This window comes from Globicephala melas, chromosome 13 (assembly GCF_963455315.2).
Source record: "Globicephala melas chromosome 13, mGloMel1.2, whole genome shotgun sequence".
NCBI lineage: Eukaryota > Metazoa > Chordata > Mammalia > Artiodactyla > Delphinidae > Globicephala > Globicephala melas.
The window spans coordinates 7,445,002-7,468,723 of NC_083326.1; the positions used below are offsets into that span (position 1 = coordinate 7,445,002).

General features: G+C 38.6%; 1 protein-coding gene across 4 annotated transcripts in view; it reads left to right on the plus strand.

Annotated features, from left to right (window-relative positions):
- Window positions 1-48: 48 nt before the first annotated feature.
- SMAD4 (SMAD family member 4) overlaps window positions 49-23,722 on the plus strand; it is a 60,398-nt gene continuing 36,724 nt past the window's right edge. For 3 of the 4 annotated variants that reach the window (XR_004041979.3, XM_030867950.3, XM_060310187.2), the window contains exons 1-4: window positions 49-440; window positions 18,322-18,698; window positions 19,567-19,741; window positions 20,169-20,198. Coding sequence is in view for 3 of the 4 variants with exons in the window: in XM_030867950.3 (XP_030723810.1) it covers window positions 18,450-18,698; window positions 19,567-19,741; window positions 20,169-20,198 (454 nt within the window). In the remaining variant the exon portion in view is untranslated. Of the gene's footprint in view, window positions 441-789; window positions 837-18,321; window positions 18,699-19,566; window positions 19,742-20,168; window positions 20,199-23,722 lie in introns of those variants that run through there. The other variant, XM_070047047.1, reaches the window with a different exon arrangement.

Below are 23,722 nucleotides of genomic sequence, written 5' to 3' on the forward strand. Positions count from 1 at the left end.
AATTACCCGGATGTGGTCTCTGCGCGCGCATGCTCAGTGTCCTCTCGACAAGTTGGCAGCAACAACACGGCCCTGGTCGTCGTCGCCGCTGCGGTAACGGAGTGGCTCGGGTGGCGGAGCCCGCGTTCGCGGCCGCCCGCTCTCCTCCGGAGGCCCTTCCCGCCCTCCCCTCGGCTGCACGGCCGCCCAGGGGGCGGGAGCGGGTGCGGGGAGCCGGGCGCCCCGCGAGAGGGGCCCCCTGCCGCGGGGCGGCCCGGGAGCTCGAGGCGGCCCGGCCCGCGCGGGCAGCGGCGCGGCGCCGAGGAGGGGCGGCCTGGCCCGGACGCCTCAGCGCGGGGGCCGAGGAGCGCTCCGGGCCGCCGGGGGAGGGACGGGCCCGGCGCCCCCGCGGACGAACCGCCGCGGGAGAGCGGACGCCCCTTGCCGTCGCCCGAGCCCAGGTAACGCGCCATGTCCCCTCCCCTTCTCCCGACCGGGCCCGCGCACCCCGCCCGCGGCTTCCCCGCCCCGGGGCGGGCTCCCGGCGGTGGCGGCGGCGTGTAGCGCGCGGGAGGCCGGCGGGCCGGCCCGGAGAACCAGCGCGGCCGCCTGACGGGCCGACGGCCCCGGCGCGGGTCGGACCGAGCCGTGGTGCCTCGTGTCCGTCGGTCTCCGGGGTCGGTCCTCCGGCCCCGAACTCCCTTCGCAGTTTGTCGCGGAATCAAGTTGAACTCGGACTGGGACTCCTGCAGCGGCCGCCGCTGCTCTTTGTTGTTCTGAGTAGTTTCAGTGTCCCTCCTGGCCGAGCGAGTCGGGTCGGAGTGTACTGCCTTAGATCTAAATGAAAGTTGTAAATGGTTTGTCTTAATTTCTTTTCTCAAGCAAATTTTTGTTTTCTCTTTGTCCCTTATTTTCTCTTCCTGGTTGAGTCATTCCAGTTATGTTTCTGGCTTTGGTTTGTTTACTTATTTTTTGAGTATTGTGGGTGATGGCGGTATGCAGGAAACATTCTTAGCAGCTGACACCCGCCCGCCGCACTCCTAATGAAAAATAAAAGACATAGTTTATCTCATTGCTAGGACTACAAGTACTGAGCGTGAAATTTGTTTGGGGTGTGTAGGGCGGTGGCTCCATCACATGCCCCAAACTGCTGTTACGATTTCTTAAGCTAGATTTTCAAAGATTTTCAAAGAAATTGGTGTGTTTTGTTAACTTGAACGGTTTTTTTTTTTGGGTGGGGATAGAGAGGTTTAAAAAAAACCCTATTGAAAATTGATAGTTATTCCCCCCGCCCCGCGAAAACCCTAGTAAAATTAAAAAATATATTTGCCTATTTTCAAATAGTTTATTTTGAATTTAGTTTCTTAACGTCTTTAGTTTTTGGACTGTAGTTTAAGGTGAAACTGCCAGTTATTTAGGAATAATAAGTATAAGATAATGGGGAATCATTTTAATTAGCCTCAGTTGACTTTGTGAAAGCATGTTGTCTTGGCTGATTTTTAACAACATTTGAGTTTTGCAAGAATTAGCATCCTTTTGGTCCCAGTAGCAGTTTGACTATTCGGGTGTTAATTAGATTTAGAACGTTGCACTTGAATAGTTTTTATTGTAGTTTTCATAAGTTGTCTTTGCTAAGTTGTTCTTAGACTATATTTCAGCTGAAATATAGCCTCGGGAGTTCTAATGTGCAATTTTTCTTTTTCTGCTAAAGATTTATTTTGTCTTTTGCAAAGTTCTAATATGGTTAGTACGTGACATTTCAAGTTGTAAATGATTGATATAATTAACATCTTAAAATATGAATTTTTAGTTACAATATTTCTCCCATAATGTTATGATTTTGAGTTTGTTACAGTACAAGTGTAATACAGGTAGGCCAAGCGTTTAAAATTTGGAGCATCTTTAGGTCTAAGGGTGGTGATGAATTATGTAGGTATAAGTTGTTGGAATTAAAACTAAGTTGTTCTAGAGAAAATTTATATAACATTTTGTGAGTCTATTAATAGAAGTGACTTTTTCTTTGCTTTCCAGGTTTTTGGGTGAGGTTGCTTTAAGGAGGTATTGCATCTTAATTTTTTTGTTTTTGAAGTGGGAGTGCCTAAGTAGAAACTTCTATGTTTAGCTGAGTTTCTTCGATATGAGCGAGTGTAGAAAAAACTGCAAACCCGTTTCAGATTTAATGAAAACTTGTGCTGAGAAAGTCACTTTGAAATTTTTCGGAGCAAGTTTTGTATGCATCATTGACCTTTTCCGAAGTCTTTGCTGCTCAAAGCAATTCTACTTATGCTAGGAAGCAGCAAATCTTATTTCTAAAAACCTATATACTTCACTTTCTTAAGCTACATTTTAGTTGAGCTGTTTCACCATTTGTGTGTGAATTAATTTTTCTGCATTCCCCTTCAGATTTTTCCCCCCAAATTAAAGAGCAAGTATTAAACTAATTTATGCTGTCCAGTCACACTCCAGCTCTCTGGCTTTGAAGCTGTTTTTTCTGATTGAGCCGGTGTTATAGTAACATCATTAGACACTATTCTAATTGAGCTGTGAAGTGCTGAGGCCTCTACTAGGGCAGTTAACCCTACAGGATCTACCTCACTCATTACAATTAAAATGCATATTTAGTCTCATCTAAAATTTTGTCTCTTTTGGTGAGAACATACATTATTTTTCTTATGTTTAAGCTTTACTTATTTCAGTTCTGTTGTGTTGCCTTCTAGCTTATACCTAACTTTTTTTTCATTTTTTTATTCAGTGATTTTAGAGTGAATCGTTCTTTAAACACGTTAGCCGTTTCCCTGCTCGTTGTATATGTTTGGATTTCCTTTTTTTCCCCTAGAAGATAGTGTAGTTAGGCAGAAATTTTTGTTTTGTTTCAGTAATGATTAAAGGTGAGGTGACAATCATGTATAAAACTAATTGACTGAAATGAGTTTGATTGATTTCATTATTTTCTACACTAAAGTTAAAGGAGTTAGATCAGCATAACACAGAATTTAATACCACTTTGTTAAATTATCAAATTTTGGGTTTTTTGTTCCACAGTTGATGAAGATTCAATTGTTTTAAAAAGAGAAATTCAAACAGTTGACAAATATGTCTAGATATTATTCATTTGAGCAACTTTTAGTATGGTACTATTAGCATCATAATATGCCAAAACATATGCATAATAATGAGTCAGATTTAGAATTTTTCGATTTTTTTTTCTCATCCTAATATGTGTAATTTTGGTGATAGGAAATGTGGCTAAATTCCAGTTTCTCAGGAACAAGATATTTTAGGTTGTGTCACCTTGACACTATTACGTGGTGTACTTGGCATCCAGGAAAATTTGTTTTAACCATGACAGTGGATAAAAACTAGGGTAGTACTTACTTATGTAAAACTAAGATGATAGGTCATCAGAATCTTATAATTTAAGTCTTGATTGTTTACTACTGCAGATTATAGGTCAGACAGCTACTAGAGATTGTAAAGAGTGCCTGTTTTTACATCTTAATTTAAAGTTGGTGATAATTGTAAATACCTTTAAGCTTAAAGACTGTACTTCATTATTTACATTTTAAATGAGAATTGTTTGCGGTTTGGAAAACTTATAACTGTGTGGGGTTCGTCTTTTTATTGCTTTTTCACTCCCAAGGTTTAGGGCAGTGGTTCTCAACCTCGGCTACATTTTCAAATCTCTTGGGGAGCTTTACAAAATACCGATGGCTGGAACCCACCTCCAGAAATTGTGACTCAGATGGCTTGGGGTGCAGCCAGATCAGAGTTCCGAAATTGTTGAGCTATTAGGGTCTTGTAACTTCTTTTTTTTTTTTTTAACTGTTTCATTTGTGTCAGCTTTATTCTTTAATACAGTGATATACACATGGGTGATATAATTATCTCACTTCTGACTTAATGGGTTCCTTGAAGGTATTGCCACATTTGTTTTGTTTCCAAATCTGTCCCTCTGTCTCTCTCCTCTTTGAATCTCTTTCTTCATTTTTCAATTAATTTGAATTGTCTGGTGGCAAGTTATAGGAAGCTATCTCTCTCCTGATGAGAAGTTGGTTTATCATTGCTATCCCAAATAGGAAGTTGATATTTTGACATATTCTAAAATGCTTATTTGGGTTCCTTTTAAAGACTAAAGACTTTGTTTAGGTGCCAAACTTTGCATCTAAACTCCCAGTGGGAATTTGATCTTCCTAGAGGTTAATCTGCTTGGAAACCATCACATTTTCTAGGCATCAATTAACTGGTCACTTTGCTGGTTCCTGAGAAGCAAGTTGCATTGATTTAGGTTTTACTATCAGAGGTTAACTTACACACTGTGAGACAGTTGCTCAACGAGCCCAACTAGTTAGCAGTTCTTTAGAGATCATCTAGAGGGGCATGTTCAGTTCCCCATTTATCAATGTATTACTTGAAGTAGTTCATAAGTGCTGGTCTACAAGTAGTTGCATCTGCGTCTCTGGAAGAGCTATTTAAAAAAAATAGAACAAAATATTCTTTGTCCCATTCCAAAACACACAGATTCAGGATGAGAATGGAGTGCAGGAGGCATGGGAATCTGTATTGTTAAAAAAAAAAAAAAGACCTCTTGATTTTAAAGCCTTTGGATATTTTAGTGTGCTTATCTTTATTGCTTCATTTGTTTTGATACAGTACAAGCTTTACTTTGCAATCATTGGTGCGCTGGAGTAATTTACTTAAAATTCATTGGGGTTCATCAAACCCCAATCTGCATGTTTAGAATGCAAATCTTATTTATGATGTCAAAAAAAAGACTTCTACTGAATATTTTGTCTTTGGTATGTAGTAAGGTATGATTTTTGTATCTTAATGTATGTAATTCAGGTCTTTTTCAAGTCAAAATGTATTTCTAAACGTTAAGACTGGATTAAGGTTATTTATCAGCGGTATTCACTGGTGAATTCTGGAGCATTTGATATCAGTATGTGGCCAGTCATTGAATCATCTGGTGAAAGGATTACTGTACGTAAGCACACTAGGTGCATCTGTGTCATAGAGGTCTCCTACCAAAACTAGTTGAAGGAAGAATTTTATGTGTATAGATGTTGAAATTAAGCAGCTGGCTAATAGTAAGAAAAATGGCATAACTTCTATGTAATTAATCTTTTAAATTAGTTTCATATATTCTTGACATTGCAATTTGTTTCACTATCTTTTTGGTAATTTGTAAAGTGAAGCATGTGGAGTAGCATAGACTACGTCAGTGCTTTGTAAAACTGACAACAACTCAGACTCCCAGGGTGCTTTTTAAAGGTAGGGCCCCACTCAATATATATTTAGTAGGCCTGAGCCTACTGCAGGGGGAAGTCTGATACAGCCCCTTTTGAAAGAATAAGCTAGATGACTTGATAGTCTCCTTCATTCAGAAGGTTTTATGAAATGTATTTTTCAGTTATTAAAATTCATCCTACTTCACAATCTTTTAAAACGGTATTTTCCAAAGTGTGGTCCACGGACTCTTGGGGGTCCCCATGCCCTTTATCTTCTAGGGGTTCATGAAATCAAAATTATTCACATAATAAAATTGAGACATTATGTGCCCTTGTACTGTGTTGACATTTGCACTGATGGTAGGGAAGCAGTGGTGGGTAAACTGCTGGCACTTTATCTTGAGTCAAGGCAGTGGCACCAAACACACGTTAAGCATTTGAAAAAATGCCAGTTTCAGGGGCTTCCCTGGTGGCGCAGTGGTTGAGGGTCCGCCTGCCGATGCGGGGCACGCGGGTTCGTGCCCCAGTCCGGGGAGATCCCACATGCCGCGGAGCGGCTAGGCCCATGAGCCATGGCCGCTGAGCCTGCGTGTCCAGAGCCTGTGCTCTGCGGCGGGAGAGGCCGCGACGGTGAGAGGCCCGCGTACCGCAAAAAAAAAAAAAGAAAAAATGCCAGTTTCACTTAAGAATATCCTTGGTGAAGCAGTAAAAAGTTTTAATTTTTAAAATATCTACCCTGGTGTGCATATCTTTTCAGTATTCGGTGTGATTAAATGGAAGTGTGCATAAAGTTCTTCTGCAATCAGCGTACAAGGTTCATCTCTAGGAAAAGCACTTGTGTGATTGAGCTGCACGCTAAACTATCTGCTTTTTTATTTTTACTTAAAAGAATGACTGATAGGTAAACTGTAGTTACTTAGACTTGGATGTTTGGCAGACATTTCCTTGAAAATAAGTGAAGTGAGCCTGCCACTCAAGGAAAATAACTATTTGTTGCCAATGATAAAAATATGATCTTTCAAGTGAAAATTAGATTTTTGGAAAACTAGTATCTGCCACCATGGGCTTGCCAGCTTCCCAGTACTTAAAGATTTTTCTGATGAGATTGGTGATGAGATTTAGCAATGTGATTTTTAAAAATACATTGTGTAAGGAAATGTATCAACATTGGGAAGGTCCGTATAAATCATTGAACCAGTGTTTTTCCAGATGACCAATGCATGATGTTACAAATCATGCATGGGTAGGAGATCCATTCAAAGCACAATATGGACCAATGGATTTTTATATAGCAGAGCCAAGAAGTTCACTGATACAGTTTCAGATTCCACATTGCAGCTAACCTTTAGGAATTGCCATTTGTTGTATTTTGGTGTTGAATGAAAGAAGAATATCCATCATTATCTAAAAGGGCCATTAAAATAGTCTTTTCTTTTCCAGTTATCTGTGTGAGGCGTATTTTCTTCATAAGCGTTAACCAAAACAACATATCACAATGATTGGATGCAGAAGCAGATATGAGAATTCAGCTGGCTTCTCTTAAGCTGGATGTTAAAGAAATTTGCAAAAATGGAAAACAGTGTCACTCTGAATACTGACTTTTTAAAAATTTTTATTTATTTTATTTTTGGCTGCGTTGGGTCTTTACTGCTGTGCGCGGGCTTTCTCTAGTTGCGGTGAGCGGGAGCTACTCTTCGTTGTGGTGCGCGGGCTTCTCACTGCGGTGGCCTCTCCTGTTGCAGAGCACGGGCTCTAGGTGCCCGGGCTTCAGTAGTTGTGGCACGTGAGCTCAGTAGTTGTGGCTCACGTGGGCTCAGTAGTTGTGGCTCACGTGGGCTCAGTAGTTGTGACTCACGGGCTCTAGAGCGCAGGCTCAGTAGTTGTGGTGCACAGGCTTAGTTGCTCCATGGCATGTGGGATCTTCCCGGACCAGGGCTTGAACCCTGTCCCCCGCATTGGCAGGCGGATTCTTAACCACTGTGCCACCAGGGAAGCCCCTGAATACTGACTTTTTAATTTGTTTTAGAAAATAGTTATTTTTCATAAAATTTATTAATATGTAATGGGTTTATTATTTAAAATTAATTTAATAGAGTAAATAAACATTTGTTTTAATTTGTGATATGATAAATATTAATAGATGTAACTCATATAAAAAAAGGCTATTTGGAATTCTCAATCATTAAGAATGTAGGTAAGTGGACTGGAGACCAGAGAGTTTGGCAACTGCTATTTTATTTTATTTATTATTTATTTATTATTGTTATTTTTAATATCTTTATTGGAGTATAATTGCTTTACAATGGTGTGTTAGTTTCTGCTTTATAACAAAGCGAATCAGTTATACATATACATATATCCCCATATCTCTTCCCTCTTGCGTCTCTCCCACCCACCCTCCCTATCCAACCCGTCTAGGGGGTCACAAAACACCGAGCTGATCTCCCTGTGCTATGCGGCTGCTTCCCACTAGCTATCTGTTTTACACTTGGTAGTGTATATGTCCATGCCACTCTCTCACTTTGTCACAGCTTACCCTTCCCCCTCCCCATATCCTCAAGTCCATTCTCTAGTAGGTCTGCATCTTTATTCCCATCCTGCCCTTAGATTCTTCATGACTATTTTTTTTTTGGTTTTTTAGATTCCATATATATGTGTTAGCATATGGTATTGGTTTTTCTCTTTCTGACTTACTTCACTCTGTATGACAGACTCTAGGTCCCTCCACCTCACTATGAATAACTCAATTTCGTTTCTTTTTATGGCTGAGTAATATTCCATTGTATATATGTGCCATATCTTATTTATCCATTCATCTGTTGATGGACCCTTAGGTTGCTTCCATGTCCTGGCTATTGTAAATAGAGCTGCCGTGAACACTGTGGTACATGACACTTTTTGAATTATGATTTTCTCAGGGTATATACCCAGTAGTGAGATTGCTGGGTCATATGGTAGTTCTACTGTTAGTTTTTAAGGAACCTCCATACTGTTTTCCATAGTGGCTGTATCAGTTTACATTCCCAGCAACAGTGCAAGAGGGTTCCCATTTCTCCACACCCTCTCCAGCATTTATTGTTTGTAGATTTTTTGTTGACGGCCATTCTGACTGGTGTGAGGTGATACCACGTTGTAGTTTTGATTTGCATTTCTCTAACGATTAGTGATGTTGAGCATCCTTTCATGTGTTCGTTGGCAATCTGTATATCTTCTTTGGAGAAATGTCTGTTTAGGTCTTCTGCCCATTTTTGGATTGGGTTGTTTGTTTCTTTGATATTGAGCTACATGAGCTGCATGTAAATTTTGCAGATTAATCCTTTGTCAGTTGCTTCATTTGCAAATATTTTCTCCCATTCTGAGGGTTGTCTTTTCCTCTTGTTTATGGTTTCCTTTGTTGTGAAAAAGCTTTTAGGTTTCATCAGTTCCCATTTGTTTATTTTTGTTTTTATTTCCATTTCTCTAGGAGGTGGGTCAGAAAGGATCTTGCTGTGATTTATGTCATAGAGTGTTCTGCCTATGTTTTCCTCTAAGAGTTTTATAGTGTCTGGCCTTACAATTAGGTCTTTAATCCATTTTGAGTTTATTTTTGTGTATGGTGTAAAGGAGTGTTCTAATTTCATTTTTTTACATGTAGCTGTCCAGTTTTTCCAGCACCACTTATTGAAGAGGCTGTCTTTTCTCCACTGTATATTCTTTCCTCCTTTATCAAAGACAAGGTGACCATATGTGTGTGGGTTTATCTTGGGGCTTTCTATCCTGTTCCATTGATCTATATTTCTGTTTTTTGTGCCAGTACCATACTGTCTTGATTACTGTAGCTTTGTAGTATAGTCTGAAGCCAGGGAGCCTGACTCCTCCAGCTCCATTTTTCTTTTTCAACATTGCTTTGGCTATTTGGGGTCTCTTGTGTTTCCATACAAATTGTGAATTTGTTTCTTCTAGTTCTGTGAAAAATGCCAGTGGTAGTTTGATAGGGATTGCATTGAATCTATAGATTGCTTTGAGTAGTACAGTCATTTTCACTACGTTGATTCTTCCATTCCAAGAATATGGTATATCTCTCCATCTGTTTGTATCATCTTTATTTTTTATTTATTTTTTTGCGTCTTTATTGGAGTATAATTGCTTTACAATGGTGTGTTACTTTCTGCTTTATAACAAAGTGAATCAGTTATACATATGTTCCCATATCTTTTCCCTCTTGTGTCTCCCTCCCTCCCACCCTCGCTATCCCACCCCTCCAGCAACTGCTATTTTAAAGTAACTCATTATCTGTATTATTGAGAAGATTATGGGTTGGTTCCATTGTTTATATATGTGGTTTGTATTATACTGCTGCTGTTTCTGAGAATATTAACTCAGTTTTTTAAAAATTGAAGTATATGGTTGATTTACAATGTCATGTTAGTTTTAGGTGTGCAGCACAGTGATTCAGATATGAATATATGGATGAGATATATAGATAATATATATATTCTTTTTCAGATTATTTTCCCCTTATAGGTTATTACATAATGTTGAGTGTAGTTCCTTGTGCTATACCGTAGGCCCTTGATTAGCTCAATTTTGTTCAGTTATGTACTGGGAAATATGTAGCAGTCAAGTTAAGTAAAAAGGGAATTCATTGGCTTCGTCTGGAATCAGAGCTGGCCTCAGAGTGCTGGATCCAGCGTCACAAGAAGCCAGTATCATCAGGATTCTATCAAGTTAAGTAAAAAGGGAATTCACTGGCTTCGTCTGGAATCAGAGCTGGCCTCAGAGTGCTGGATCCAGGGTCACAAGAAGCCAGTATCATCAGGATTCTATCTCTTGGCTTTGCTTTGCTTTCTGTTAGTTTATGTCTCAGATAGGTGCCAGACTAACTACTCTCAGCTTCAAGTTCAAGCCCAGCAAAGAGCTCCCCGCCCCCCACCCTCTGTAGTTCCAACAAAAGTCCTGGAGCTGTGTTATTAGCCTGACTTGGGTCCTCTCCCATCTTTGAAACAGCTAATGTACCTAAGAGGTAGCTCTGGTTAGTCAGGATTGGGATTGTCCCACCTGTCCAGATTGGGAAATCAGAGTACTGTTATAGAAGGGGAATTATATGCTGGCAGACAAAAAACAGATGTCAACTAGAGGACTTTGTTGATTCTTCTTTTAACAACCTTTAATTTATTCATTCAGAAAAAATGTTAATTTTTAAATAAGATTATTTAAGGTGAAATTGCTGTACCAGTATGACATTTAAATCTAATCCCAATGGGTAAACAAGAAGCACATCGCTAAATTTGTCCCTGTAGTTCATCTTAAAAGTTACCACACAAAAAAAGTTCTTTTTGTTTCTTTGATTGTGTTATTCCCATCTCAGATCTTTATAATCATTAATACCTGCACATGTAATTCTTTATGTTCTTGGAAGTTCTCCTCCAATTGCACTTATTTTGACAAAGCTCAATCTAGGCTGTAACTTGTACTGCACGCAGTTGAACTAATCCTGTGCACCGACCCCTGCCCCCTTCCCCAGCTTGTAAGCCTATGCTTGGAATTTCTTTCTAGTGATACTCTTCACCAGGCCAGGCTTTTTTTTTTTCCTTCCTTGTTAAGCACTCTCAAATATTCCCTTTTTCTTTTTTTTTTTTTTGCGGTACACGGGCCTCTCACTGCTGTGGCCTCTCCGGTTGCGGAGCACAGGCTCCAGACACGCAGGCTCAGCGGCCATGGCTCACGGGCCTAGCTGCTCCGCGGCATGTGGGATCCTCCCTGACCGGGGCACGAACCCGTGGCCCCTGCATCGGCAGGCAGACTCTCAACCACTGCGCCACCAGGGAGGCCCAAATATTCCCATATTTGATCCTTGACCAAAGTATCTATAACTTCTAGAAAATATACCTGTTTTTTTCACATAGTGTAGTCAATAATCCAAAAGTAAACATACATCCAAGAAATAAAAAAATGTCAACATTCATTAAAGTTTATGAATTTCCGTGAGAGCCTCTCAGGTCAGTACTCAGCCTTTTTAATTTTAGAGAGTATTTTAATTATTTTGGCTTTGTAGTCCATGGAGTTGCTTTTAGACCTATGGTCAACTTCAGGTGACAGCTTATGTTTAACAGCAAGGCTAGAGACAAAACACAAAATAGGTAGATATAAGAACAAACCTCTGTTCCTTTTGCTGACTTCCTGCCTCCCGTTACCCCATCGCTGTGGGATGGCTTGTTCTATTATAGCGATTTTATCTAATACCTGTGTGTTGGAGACTTTCAAGTAACCTTAACTTCTCTAATGAGCTCTTCAAACTCAGCATATTTAAAGCTGAATTTGTTACTTAATCTCTTTTAAATCTTTTCTTCTTTCTTTATCATTCTGTTAACCTATCTAGGAAATAGGCCATCTTTTGACTCTCTTCTTTTTACTCCTTATACTTAGTTGACTAAAAAATCTAGTCTGTTCTACCTAGAAACGTCTTACTGGTTCCCCTTTTGTTTCCATTGCCCATGCCCCTAATCTAGGCCCTGTCACTCTTCTGATCACTGTTTCTTGACTGGTCTTCTGTTCCTCTTTGCAAAGCTCTTCTCCATGCTCTCACTATAGTTTTCTTTCTAATACAGATCTAATGCTGTTATTCCTCCCCCTCTCTACCAGAAACCTGCTCTAGACAAAACATCTGCACTCTTGTCCCTCTGCTTTTTCCTATGATTTTCCTTCAGCCTGGCAAATTCTTATTCACATGTGGTAGTTGTAAGTACTCTCCCGTCCATATTCTGATGGCTCTCTTCTGGCATATGGTTAATATTTACTTCTCTGTGTCCCTCCCCCACCTTGAAATTAGGCATGGTCCTGGGTTCTCAGCTTGGGCACTAGTGACATTTGGGGCCAGATCATCCTTTGTTGGAGGGGCTGTCCTGTATGTTGTAGGATGTTTAGCAGCAGCCTTGGCCTCCACCCACTAGATATCAGCGTACTGCTCTGCCTTCCACCTCCCCCTTCCAGTTGTGGCAGTCAGCATAGTCTCTAGACATTGCCAAATGTCCCTGGAGGGACAGAGTTGCCCTGGTTGAGAACCACTGGCATGGCCGTGTGACTTGGTCCATCCATTGTGAACAGAAGTGATAGTCAACGTTTAAAAGCCAGTGCATGAGTTACCTATCTTTTCCCCTGCCATTTAAGGACATATGTAGAAATGGAGACTTTGTTAGCCTAATCCATGAGAGATGACAATGAGCAGTGATGGACAGTGCTGTTATGGGCATGTATCTGTGATTGACATATAGTTTATGCAGAAAACAAACCTTTGTTTTAGGCTACTGATATTTGGGAGTTGGTTGTCACTGTGACATAGACTAGCTTAGCCTGACTGTTACATCATGCTAAGACTTAGCTTACCTGTGGATTTTCCATGCATTCCTATTTCCAGATCACTTTAATTCCTACCTCTTTTAGGCATCTGTTACTTAGTGTAATGATATGTTGGATCGTCTGGATCAGTGGTTCTCAGTGGAGTAAGTACTGCCTCTTTAAGAGATGTTGTGGAAGTTACTGGGAGGGGCTTTGGTGCGGGGTGGGGGGGGCGGCTAGGGATGCCATCCTGCACGTGAGAGACTGTGAAGAATTTTTTGCATACCACAACACTTTTAAATGCCCAGAATATTCATGTAGGAGGAAAACGTATAATTAGCCTAGAACCTAACTCCATGTTAATATATATTCAGTTTTTGGAAATTAAGCTTCTCTTAATTCATCTCTTTTTTTTTTATTTTTTTTAAATTATTATTATTTTTTTATTATTTTTTTTTTTGCGGTACGCGGGCCTCTCACTGTTGTGGCCCCTCCCGTTGCAGAGCACAGGCTCCGGACGCAGGACGCAGACGCGCAGGCCCAGCGGCCATGGCTCACGGGCCCAGCCGCTCCGCGGCATGTGGGATCTTCCCGGACCGGGGCACGAACCCGTGTCCCCTGCATCGGCAGGCGGACTCTCAACCACTGCACCACCAGGGAAGCCCTGTTTGTTTTTTAAATTAATTTTTATTGGAGTATAGGTGATTTACAATGTTGTATTAGTTTCTACTGTACAGCAAAGTGAATCAGTTATACATATATCCACTCTTTTTTAGATTCTTTTCCCATATAGGTCATTACAGAGTACTGAATAGAGTTTTCTGTGCTATACAGTAGGTTCTTATTAGTTACCTATTTTATATATGTATAGTAGTGTGTACATGTCAATCCCATTAATTCAGTTTAATTGAAGTTTTTTTGTTTGGAACTTTATTGACAGTTAACTATTTTGGAAAATCTACCTCACCAACTGCAATGCCATTGTGCCAAAACAACACACCTGTCTTGGAAGGTCTGAATTTGTAGTTGTCATGTTTATGGTGATTTACTGTATCAGTTCAGGCATCCAACCTCTTTATTATACTTTCTGATTTTGTTGATATGCCTGAGCATTTTTATTGAAATACACACTTCATTATATACTAATCTTTTCCCCCTTTATATTATAATTAGGGCATTGTTAAAATTTTTAAAAAGCGTAAATAGGTTAGAACTTTGTTTCCGGAGAGCTAATGGGGTGATATAAATTATTTGTTATAAAAATGGGGTGGGGCTTCCCTGGTGGCGCAGTGGTTGAGAGTCCACCTGCCGATTCAGGGGACGCGGGTTCGTGCCCCGGTCTGGGAAGATCCCGCATGCCACGGAGCGGCTGGGCCCGTGAGCCATGGCCGCTGAGCCTGCGAGTCCGGAGCCTGTGCTCTGCAACGGGAGGGGCCACAACAGTGAGAGGCCCGCGCACCGCAAAAAAAAAAAAAAAAAAAGGGGGTATTCTCAAAAGCAGGGGTCCCCAACCCCCTGGGCCGCACAGCAGGAGGTAAGTGGCAGGTGAGGGTGGGTAGCTTCATCTGCCGCTCTCCATCGCTCGCATTACAGCCTGAACCTTTCCCTCCCCTCCCCCGTGCATGGAAAAATTGTTTTCCACGAAACCGGTCCCTGGTGCCAAAAAGGTTGGGGAGGGCTGCTGGATAGAGTTGAGAACCACTTTCTGATTATGTGCTACTTGTTTTTTTTATCTGTAGTGCTTTGCTCCTAGCGGATACAGTGTTTGCTGAATTGGCCAATTTATGGTCCCCAGATTGCTTTTATATCCTGTTGCATTTGATCACCATAGCCAGTCTATAAACTTGGCAAGGCAGATATTGTTTCCATTTTATAGATAAGAGAATTGAAAGAGAGGTTAACTTGCCTAATCATGCTGCTAGAGCTTTGATTAGAATATATAATTTTGTTTATACCAGTCCAGTGCCCTTGTCTACTATCATTCCATACCACTCTTTACAAAATTATAATCTAGAGCTATTTAATGTAGAACAACACCTATATACCCCTGCGGGTATTATTTTTTATACAAGGAACTTTTTTTTTTTATTGCAAGGAACTTTTAAATTATGTTTCAGGCACTTGTGGTCATAGGAATATTTCCACTAGTGTTCAAAGAAATGTGCAATTAAAACAGTTTCTGAGAAACTGTTAGGGCCAAAAATAGCTTAAATTTTAGAGATGATAACATCCAACAGGGAGATTGTGATGAAATAGTTACAAACACTTTAATTACATTATAAATTGGAACAAATCTTTTGGAATATAGTATCAGAAAATGATTTCAACGACATAAGCATTTGCATTCTTCAAAATTTGTTGCAAGGAAATGACACCAAATAAAAAAGCTGTAGTCAACTTGCAATCATTTGCCTGGTATATGAAAGGAACTGTGTACTGTACTAGGATTTTTTAAGATGGCAAGGTGTTGCTGTTTTCTTCTAAACTTACGGCAACAGGGTGTGAAACAAATACATAATCAAACAACTATAATATAATGTGTTGTAATTGGGGTGTGTTTTTAATTTGATGGAGGCATCAGGTAATATACTAGGGTACATAGTAAACACACCAGGGAAGTAATTCTCCTTCAGGATTGTGGGGAGAGGAGACTGTGTTAGGGGAAACTCTTGGAGAAATTGAGACATTTAAGCTGCACTTTGAAGAATGGCTAGGACTTCACCAAGTAGATAAAATAGGACTGGATATTTTAGGCAAAAGAAATAGCCTGAGCATGAATCTGAAAGCACATGCAGAAATGCATTCATTTAACAATAAGAAACGGTTATATGTCCTAGGAATTGGGCATATAATGATGACTAAGACGAGTACAGTCCCTGTCCCTGAAAGCTTTTGAAGTCTAGAAATTATAATTTTGAGGTTGGCATTCTGAGATTTCAAACTGGTGATTCTCTTGGGCCAGATGTGAGTTGAAGGTGTGTTTGGTTTGGCATACACAGTGGTTGCTCTTTCTCCTTCCTTCCTTCCCTTTCCCTACAGGTGTGTTGCCAATACTTATTTTTGACATATAAATAGGCATTGAAGATGTGGCAGCTCAAATGCCACTTCTGCTGGAAGTGAGTAGCAGCTATTCATTTTATTTATTTATTTGGCTGTGCCGGGTCTTAGTTGTGTCATCCGGGATCTTTTTTAGTTGTGGCATGTGGGATCTAGTTCCCCTGACCAGGGATCGAACCCAGGCCCCCTGCATTGATTTTTTTGTCAAATTTTCTTTGACAAATTTTAATAGGAGAAAATGCAGAAAAATACATAATGTGTTTTAGGAAAATCTCTTTTTAAAACATTTTAGTATTCAGAGAGTAGCTGCTTTTTACTAAACATTAATATAGATTTTTCACTTTGTACACTCTCCTTTTAATCCATGTTCAGAGAGAATTTAAGTAACTTAATTTGTCCCACTACTTAGTGTGAGAGCTAGGATTCTAATCCAGATCTCTAACTCCAAAACCTACCAGGCAGGTAATCTTTGGTTATCTGGAAAGTGTACCCTCAGCATGTGGGCAAGTGGTTAAGTATTCAAAGGTATAAGAAAAACTGCTTTTTCTCTGCCTAGGGCAGGCGTTTATGTAAAACAGGTAACAATAGAGGGGAACACGTGTTAAATAGCAAGTGATATAAATTTAAAGGAAGCCCAAAACTACAGCAGTGTCTGGTAGAATAGAAATGGATAGAAATGACTAAGATAAAGAATCATGTAACTTTGTGAGAGAATGTAGGGGGTAGTCAAAGAAAGAGGTAGGTCAAAGATGATTTACCAAGCTTTCCAACGCTGGGTAATTGAGTGGAGTTTAAGCTGTACAAGTAAAGGTCGTCAGAAGAGGAACAGGTTTTGGTAGGGACTGATGAGTTAGTTTTATTAATTTGGTCGTGGAGGGTAGGCTTTTAAAATTCAAGTAAATAGCCGAAGAAAATAAAAGCAAAATAAGCATGGAATGCAACACCATCAACAAACAAATGAAAAACAACCTGGCATAAGTACAGCCTCCACTCCTGCTTTATCTCACTTATTCTTAGGCTGATGGCCTTTTCTTATTCCATGTGAGATTTTGAGGTTAGATAAGTTAGTTTGTGTTATGAATGTTGAATGGATTTTTAATTTTTTTGAAAATAATTTACCCTATTGCTTTTATGGGTAAAATCTTTTGAGGAATTTAGTGGTCTCTCTTTTTTAAAAATAATAACTTTATTGATATATAATTCACATACTATAAAATTCACTCTTTTAGAGTGTATGATTTGATGGTTTTCACTATAGTGACAGAGTTGTACAACCATCCATTTTAGAACATTTTCATCACTCCCAAAAGAAACTCCATACCCATTAGCAGTCACTCCTCCTCCCCCCCACCAGCCTTTGGCAACCACTAATCTACTTTTTGTTTTGGTCATTTGCCTGTTCTGAATATTTTATATAAATGGGATTATACAACATGTGGCCTTTTGTGACTGGCTTCTTTCACCTAACATGTTTTCCAGATTCATCCATGTTGAAGCAAATATCAGTACTTCATTCATTTTTATGACTGGATAATATTGCATTGTATAGACATACTCATTTATACATCCGTCAGTTGAGGGGCATTTGGATTATATTTATGGCTATTATAAGATACTACTGTGAACATAGGTTTCTGGTAATTTTGGATGGAATTACTAAGGGTGGGATTGCTGGGTTATATGGTAACTCCGTGTTTAACATTTCGAGGAATTGTCAGACTACTTTCCAAGATGGCTGTACCATTTTGCAGTCCCACCAGCAACATATGAGGCTTCCATTTTCTCCACTTTCTGGCCAATACTTTTTTTTAAAAAAAAATATTTATTTATTGGCTGTGTTGGGTCTTAGTTGCGGCACGCGGGATCTTTCGTTGCAGTGAGTGGGCTTTTCGTTGTGGCGTGCAGGCTTCTCTCTAGCTGTGACGCGGGCTCCAGAGCGTGTGGTCTCTATAGTTGTGGCACTTGAGCTCTCTAGTTGTGGCGTGCACGCTTAGTTGCCCTGCAGCATGTGGGATCTTAGTTCCCCGACCAGGGATTGAACTGGTGTCCCCTGCATTGCAAGACGGATTCTTAACCACTGGACCACTAGGGAAGTCCCTCGCCAGTACTTTTTTTGTCTATTCTTTTGATTTATCCAACCTAGTGGATGTGAAGTGGTATCTCTTTGTAGTTTCGATTTGCAATTCAGTAATGACTAATGATACTGAGTACCTTTCATGTGCTTATTGGCCATTCTTCTTTGGGGAAATGAGTATTAGAATCCTTTGCCCATTTAAAAATTATTCATCTTTTTATTGTTGTCAGTGGTCTCTTATAACAAAGTTGTGTGTTGTTAACTGATAAACAGTATTTGGTACCAGGTGATGGTGAATTTTTCATGTGTAGTGATAGACTTTTAGGTTTAGCTAGTTGTTGATCAAGAATATTTTAAAGTGCTGGTCTTCATAAGTAATCTTTTTAAGAAGTTGTGTTAAGATTTTACTTTAGGGTGTAGTACAGTCGACAAGACTTGATTGAACATACTTCTATAATAATGAGAAGGCCTAACTTTAACATTTTGGGAATGTCAAAAACAGCAACATTTTAATTAAGTCATTTAAAATGCTAAGCACCACATTTTAATTACGTCCATTCAGTCTTTGACTTAACTGGAGCAATTCCATCTTTTCCCAAGAAATTGAATCTAGTTTGTGAAATGTGTTCTAATATCTGTCTCTCTCTCGCTCTCTTTTTTTTTTTTTAGGTTATCCTGAATACCACATGTCTAATAATTTTCATTGCAACGTTAGCCGTTGTTTTTCACTGCCTCCAAAAGATCAAAATTGCTCCGGAAATTGGAAACATATTTGATTTAAAAGAAATAACTAACAAATGGACAATATGTCTATTACGAATACACCAACAAGTAATGATGCCTGTCTGAGCATTGTACATAGTTTGATGTGCCATAGACAAGGTGGAGAGAGTGAAACATTTGCAAAAAGAGCAATTGAAAGTTTGGTAAAGAAACTGAAGGAGAAAAAAGATGAATTGGATTCTTTAATAACAGCTATAACTACAAATGGAGCTCACCCTAGCAAATGTGTTACCATACAGAGAACATTGGATGGAAGGCTTCAGGTTAGTCTTGTTCTAGAGGCTTTTCTGTATCTTCGGTAGTGGCAGATTTTTACAAATTCTTTTTTCCTCTTAAGTTACTATGGGAAATCTAATGCTTGCTCTGTCTCTTTAGATATCATAGTACATCCTGTACCAGTACATATTATGGGAATATATGGAAGAATGTATCTTTCATACAACAGAGATATAGCTTAAAAGTTTTTAAATGTTTTGACTAAAAAAAATGTTCTGTGTAGAAAATTTGGAAAATAAAAATAAAAATCAGAAGAAAAGCCACATCTTTAGTAACTTGGTATTCATCCTTTTTTTTTTTTGGTATTATATGCACATTTAAAAAACTGAGTTATACTCAGTTCTTTTATAATTTAGAAATCTGATATTGTATGTTTGGTACTTTTCATATGAAAAACAATCCAAAAGAATTCAAGCATACTTTTAACACTTGCGGGGTTAAAAACTTACATTTACAAATTTTCTTTACCTTTTATTTTCATTGATCAGATTTTTCATATAGAACTACATAATACACCTCCTGTATTTAATAGTTTTAAAGAAACATATAGAAAGCTTATATTGTTAGATTTTAAATTTTTATTTCTAGATTTTAGGCACGGTTTCTTCTTCAAACTCGTACTTTTTTTTTGCATTTTTAAAACCTGAGCGTAAGCCTTGAAATCATACCTAAGTTTATTGCTTTGTGACCACAGCCAAGTAAGTTATTTTGAGCTTTAGTTTTTCTCATTTAAGAAATGGGGATTATAATACTGACTCTGTAGGACTGTAAGGATTAAATGAGAACATATAAAGTGCCTTGTATAACATGTGCTGTATAACTGATGCTCAGTAAATGTTCATTTATTTTTCTTAGGTGGCTGGTCGGAAAGGATTTCCTCATGTGATCTATGCCCGTCTCTGGAGGTGGCCTGATCTTCACAAAAACGAATTAAAACATGTTAAATATTGTCAGTATGCATTTGACTTAAAATGTGATAGTGTCTGTGTGAATCCATATCACTATGAACGAGTTGTATCACCTGGAATTGGTAAGTAGACTTTGCTTTTATGCTTAGAAGCACAAAGGGAAAGGATCTCAATAGTGTTTTAATTTTTCTCAGTTAAATTACAGATTTGGAGATAGCCCAGGACTTCAACTAAGGTTAAAGAATCAGACATTTTTAATGAAATACAAATATTTAAATTTGAATTCAGAACAAACTTGTATTTTGACTGCTAAAACTAAGTATGCATAGTTGATATTTTGTCCACTTAGAACATTGTTTTTGAAAAATAAGATGGAAAGCATTTATGCATTGTTAGATAGCATTTATACTACTATTCTTGAATTGAAATTGTTCATGGAATTTTTGAATCCCTGGCTTAAATTTACGTTATGTTATTTTAAATATAATGGAAACTATTTTCATGCTAATGATTAATGTTTTATTTTCTTTTCCCCTTTAAAAATTTAAGATCTCTCAGGATTAACACTGCAGAGTAATGGTAGGTAATTCGTTTCTTGTAACTTTCTCTTTTCTTTTACCCCATCCTCTTTATTCTTTATTGACCCAGAACTAGTTTGTGTGGGCGCTGGTAACATTGACAAGAAAAAAACTTACTGCTTTGGAAATGTAGATTTGGGGGGGGCATTCATCAGCATTTAAAACTGGATTTAAATAGGCTGTTGGCTCTTTGGCTTTGAACTGCTGTTTATGACCGAAAGTAGTCTAAAAAATATGATAGGGGAACATAAAACATACAAAAGAAGAATAGATTTTGAATTGGTAAAAACTGGCTATTTTGGAAGAAAATCTCACAGAGCCAGTTTATTTTTTTATTGTTTTGAAAATCCTCAAAGTATTTATTTTAATTTAAATGGATATAAATAACCTCTGATAATTTAGAATCATGTGTAATATAGTTTAAAAACACCAAAATTGTCATTTTTCTTCATTTCAGCCTAACTTATTTTTATGAATGGTAATTTTATGAAGGACTTAAAACTGTGTACTATATTAATTTTTTTGTCTTGTTACATTTTGAGTAACTAAAACAAGGCTACTTTAAAGTATCTGCCAATCACAGATGTTCTAATTCTATTTTTAAAAGGAAAGAGTGTTTTGAGGTGGGGAAATGTAACATATGGGAGGTGTTTTTTGTGTGTAATATTTGAGAACAGAGGTCTCTTAAAACTTTAGCTCTGTTTCTTGGAACATGTTAATGAACTGAAATTTCTGTAAGAACTAATTAATTTGCAGAGAAATTCTGATAAAAGAGCCACTGTCATCTTAGTAAGGTGTGCCATTGTTTTGAAGGCAAATTAGTGGCTCAGCACCTCTTTTGTTGCAGAATCTTAAGAGATGGGCCAGAAATATCTGACATTAAAATTTAGGAAGAGCATGGAAGTCTACTTGTTTTTATTCTCCACTTCTCTTCCATGTCAGTAATAATAAAGGAAGACTCTAGTGCCTTTTCATACTTGTTAAGGGTTAGTTGGTTTCTGAGAACAGTGGGCTGATAAGGGAAGCTGTTGTGGTGGTCTGAGAAGGGTAGCTTTAAGATTGATTGGGTAAAACCCAGTCTCTTCACCACACAGACGTTGATATCATATCACCTCTTTTTGAAAGTAAACACCCTTCAGATTTTCACCATTCTTCATCTGTGTTTTTGGAGAATGAAAGCTTTTAGCTCAGTGGGTGTTAGGGGTTGGGCAGCTGTAGTGATAACTATATCAGAATCTTCCTAGGGGCGTGGTTGTGAGGAGATCTGATTCTGAAGACTCATTACACTGCTTCCTGTCCGAAAATACTGCTGTTAGGAGTACCTGTTATTGATGGGCTTGTGTGGGTTGATAGCCCCTTTTAGTTGCTCTAGCCCTATATTCAGCCTTATGGATCCCCCTAGTGGTGGCTATGTAAAGGCTGGCTTCAGTGACTTCTTTCCTTAGAAAACAACAGGTGTTTCTCACAGGGCCTTTTAGATTTGGACCAAGAAATAATATAAGGCCAGGTAGTTAAAAGTTAAGCAAATTCCTTCACTTTTGAGTTGGGATCTTGGTGGTAATCATTTCCAGCCTGTCTCATCTCTCTCGTGAAACTTTCCATGACCACATTGACTTGTGTGTTGATTTTAACAAATATTTAATGAGCATGTATTGCCTGGTACTGTGTTAGGTTCCAGGGACGATAAGATAAATAAGGTATGTTTTTTCCCCTTGAGGGAGCTCATAGTCTAGTGGAGGAAAGAAAAGGTAAATAAGACAGTGACAGTACCATCAGACAAGCTGTGACCTGCTTGCTGGTGGTAATAAAGAACAGAGACCTAGGATGAGCTCAGTGTCTTCAGCTTTTCTGTCTGCTGTGTGTTCTTTACTCCTCACAGAACATTTTACAATCTCTATATACAGGTATGTCCGCTCTAAGGGTATGGTTAAATCATAATAGCTAACACTTTCTAAGTATTTATTTTGTGTCAAAATAATTTACAAATATTGTCTCATCATTCTCATAATACTCCTACATGGTAGATGGCATTATTTACATTTTATCAGATGTAGAGACTGGTGCCTGGAGAGGTCAAGGAACTTGCCCAAGATTAGACAGCTAGGAGGGGCTGGAGTAATGTGTGCTCACTATTAGATATTTAAACAATAGAAAAATATCATAAAAGACTGTAAGCTCTGTGAGGGCAGTGATCTTTCTTTTGTTTACTGTTGTATCCCAAGTGCTAGAACAGTACCTGGAACATAGGTGCTCAATAAATATTTTTTCAGTGAATTAATTTGTTGAATGCTAGTCCATAAAGAGAAATACTTAACAGTTTGGTGTCTGTTTCCTGGACTTTAAAAATATATACTATATGTTTTTTTCAATCTTATTTTTTTGAATAGGCAATACATGGTCCATAAATCAAAATACTATAAAAAGGTATACAGTGAAAAGAAGTGCTCCCACCCCTGTCCCCATTCCCCCCTACCTCAGGTAATCACTTTTTTTAGTTTCTGGTGTTTCCTTCCAGGGTTTCTTTGTGCAAAAATACATGTATTATTTCCCTTCTTTCTTACACAAAAAGCGTATTGTGCACTGTACTGGACCTTGCTTTTTCACTTATAGGATTTTTTAAACATGAGTATGATCATAGTGTACAGTAGTGTTTTATAACCTACCTTTTTTCTCTTGGCAAAAGTATATTGCAGACATCTATCCTTGTTGATACCCAGTTTTACCTAAGAAACTTATGTTTTAAGTTATTTGATTAAAGAGACCTGTAGACTGGTAGAAGTCCCAAACTTACACTTGGGAAGGTTTAACCAACATATTAGGCAAGAAAAAGTTATGAGGCATAACTGTTTAAAAGCAGAATTCAGTTGTTATTTTCAAATCTTTCTTTCTTTTTTTTTTGAGGGGTGTGCTGCGTCATGTGGCTTGTGGGATCTTAGTTCCCGACCAGGGATTGATTGAACCCAGGCCACAGCAGTGAAAGCACCGAGTCCTAACCACTGGACCACCAGGGAATGCCCAGAATTCAGTTGTTATGATTGCCCATTAAGCCAAAGTGTCAACTGAAAAGCAGAAATAATGAGTATCAAGTTGACCAGCTATATCCTCAAATGAGTAACTTTCTCCTTATGTACTAGCAATACCGATATCTTGGTCAAAAGATCCCAGTCGCTATAAACAGCAAAGAACCCTAAAATTTCCAAGAATTTAATAGAGATGTCAGGATCTATGTGCAGAAAATCATAGGACTTTGTTGAAGAGTATGATTTTTAAGAAACTGAATAAATACAGTCATACCCGCTTTATGTCTCAAATGATTTTTTCTTTGCATTTTTATAATTTGGCCAACATTAGTGGTGAGTGGTTAGATCCACTTTTTTTACTGACATATAATGATATGTTAAGCTCCTTTTGGTTATCTCTTTGTTTCCATAGAATTTTCTAAAGAGAAACTCTTTGTAGTGGGATTTATGGGTCTTAAAAATATCAGCGTCTTCATTACTTTTGATGCATGAGAAAGCCCTTTAA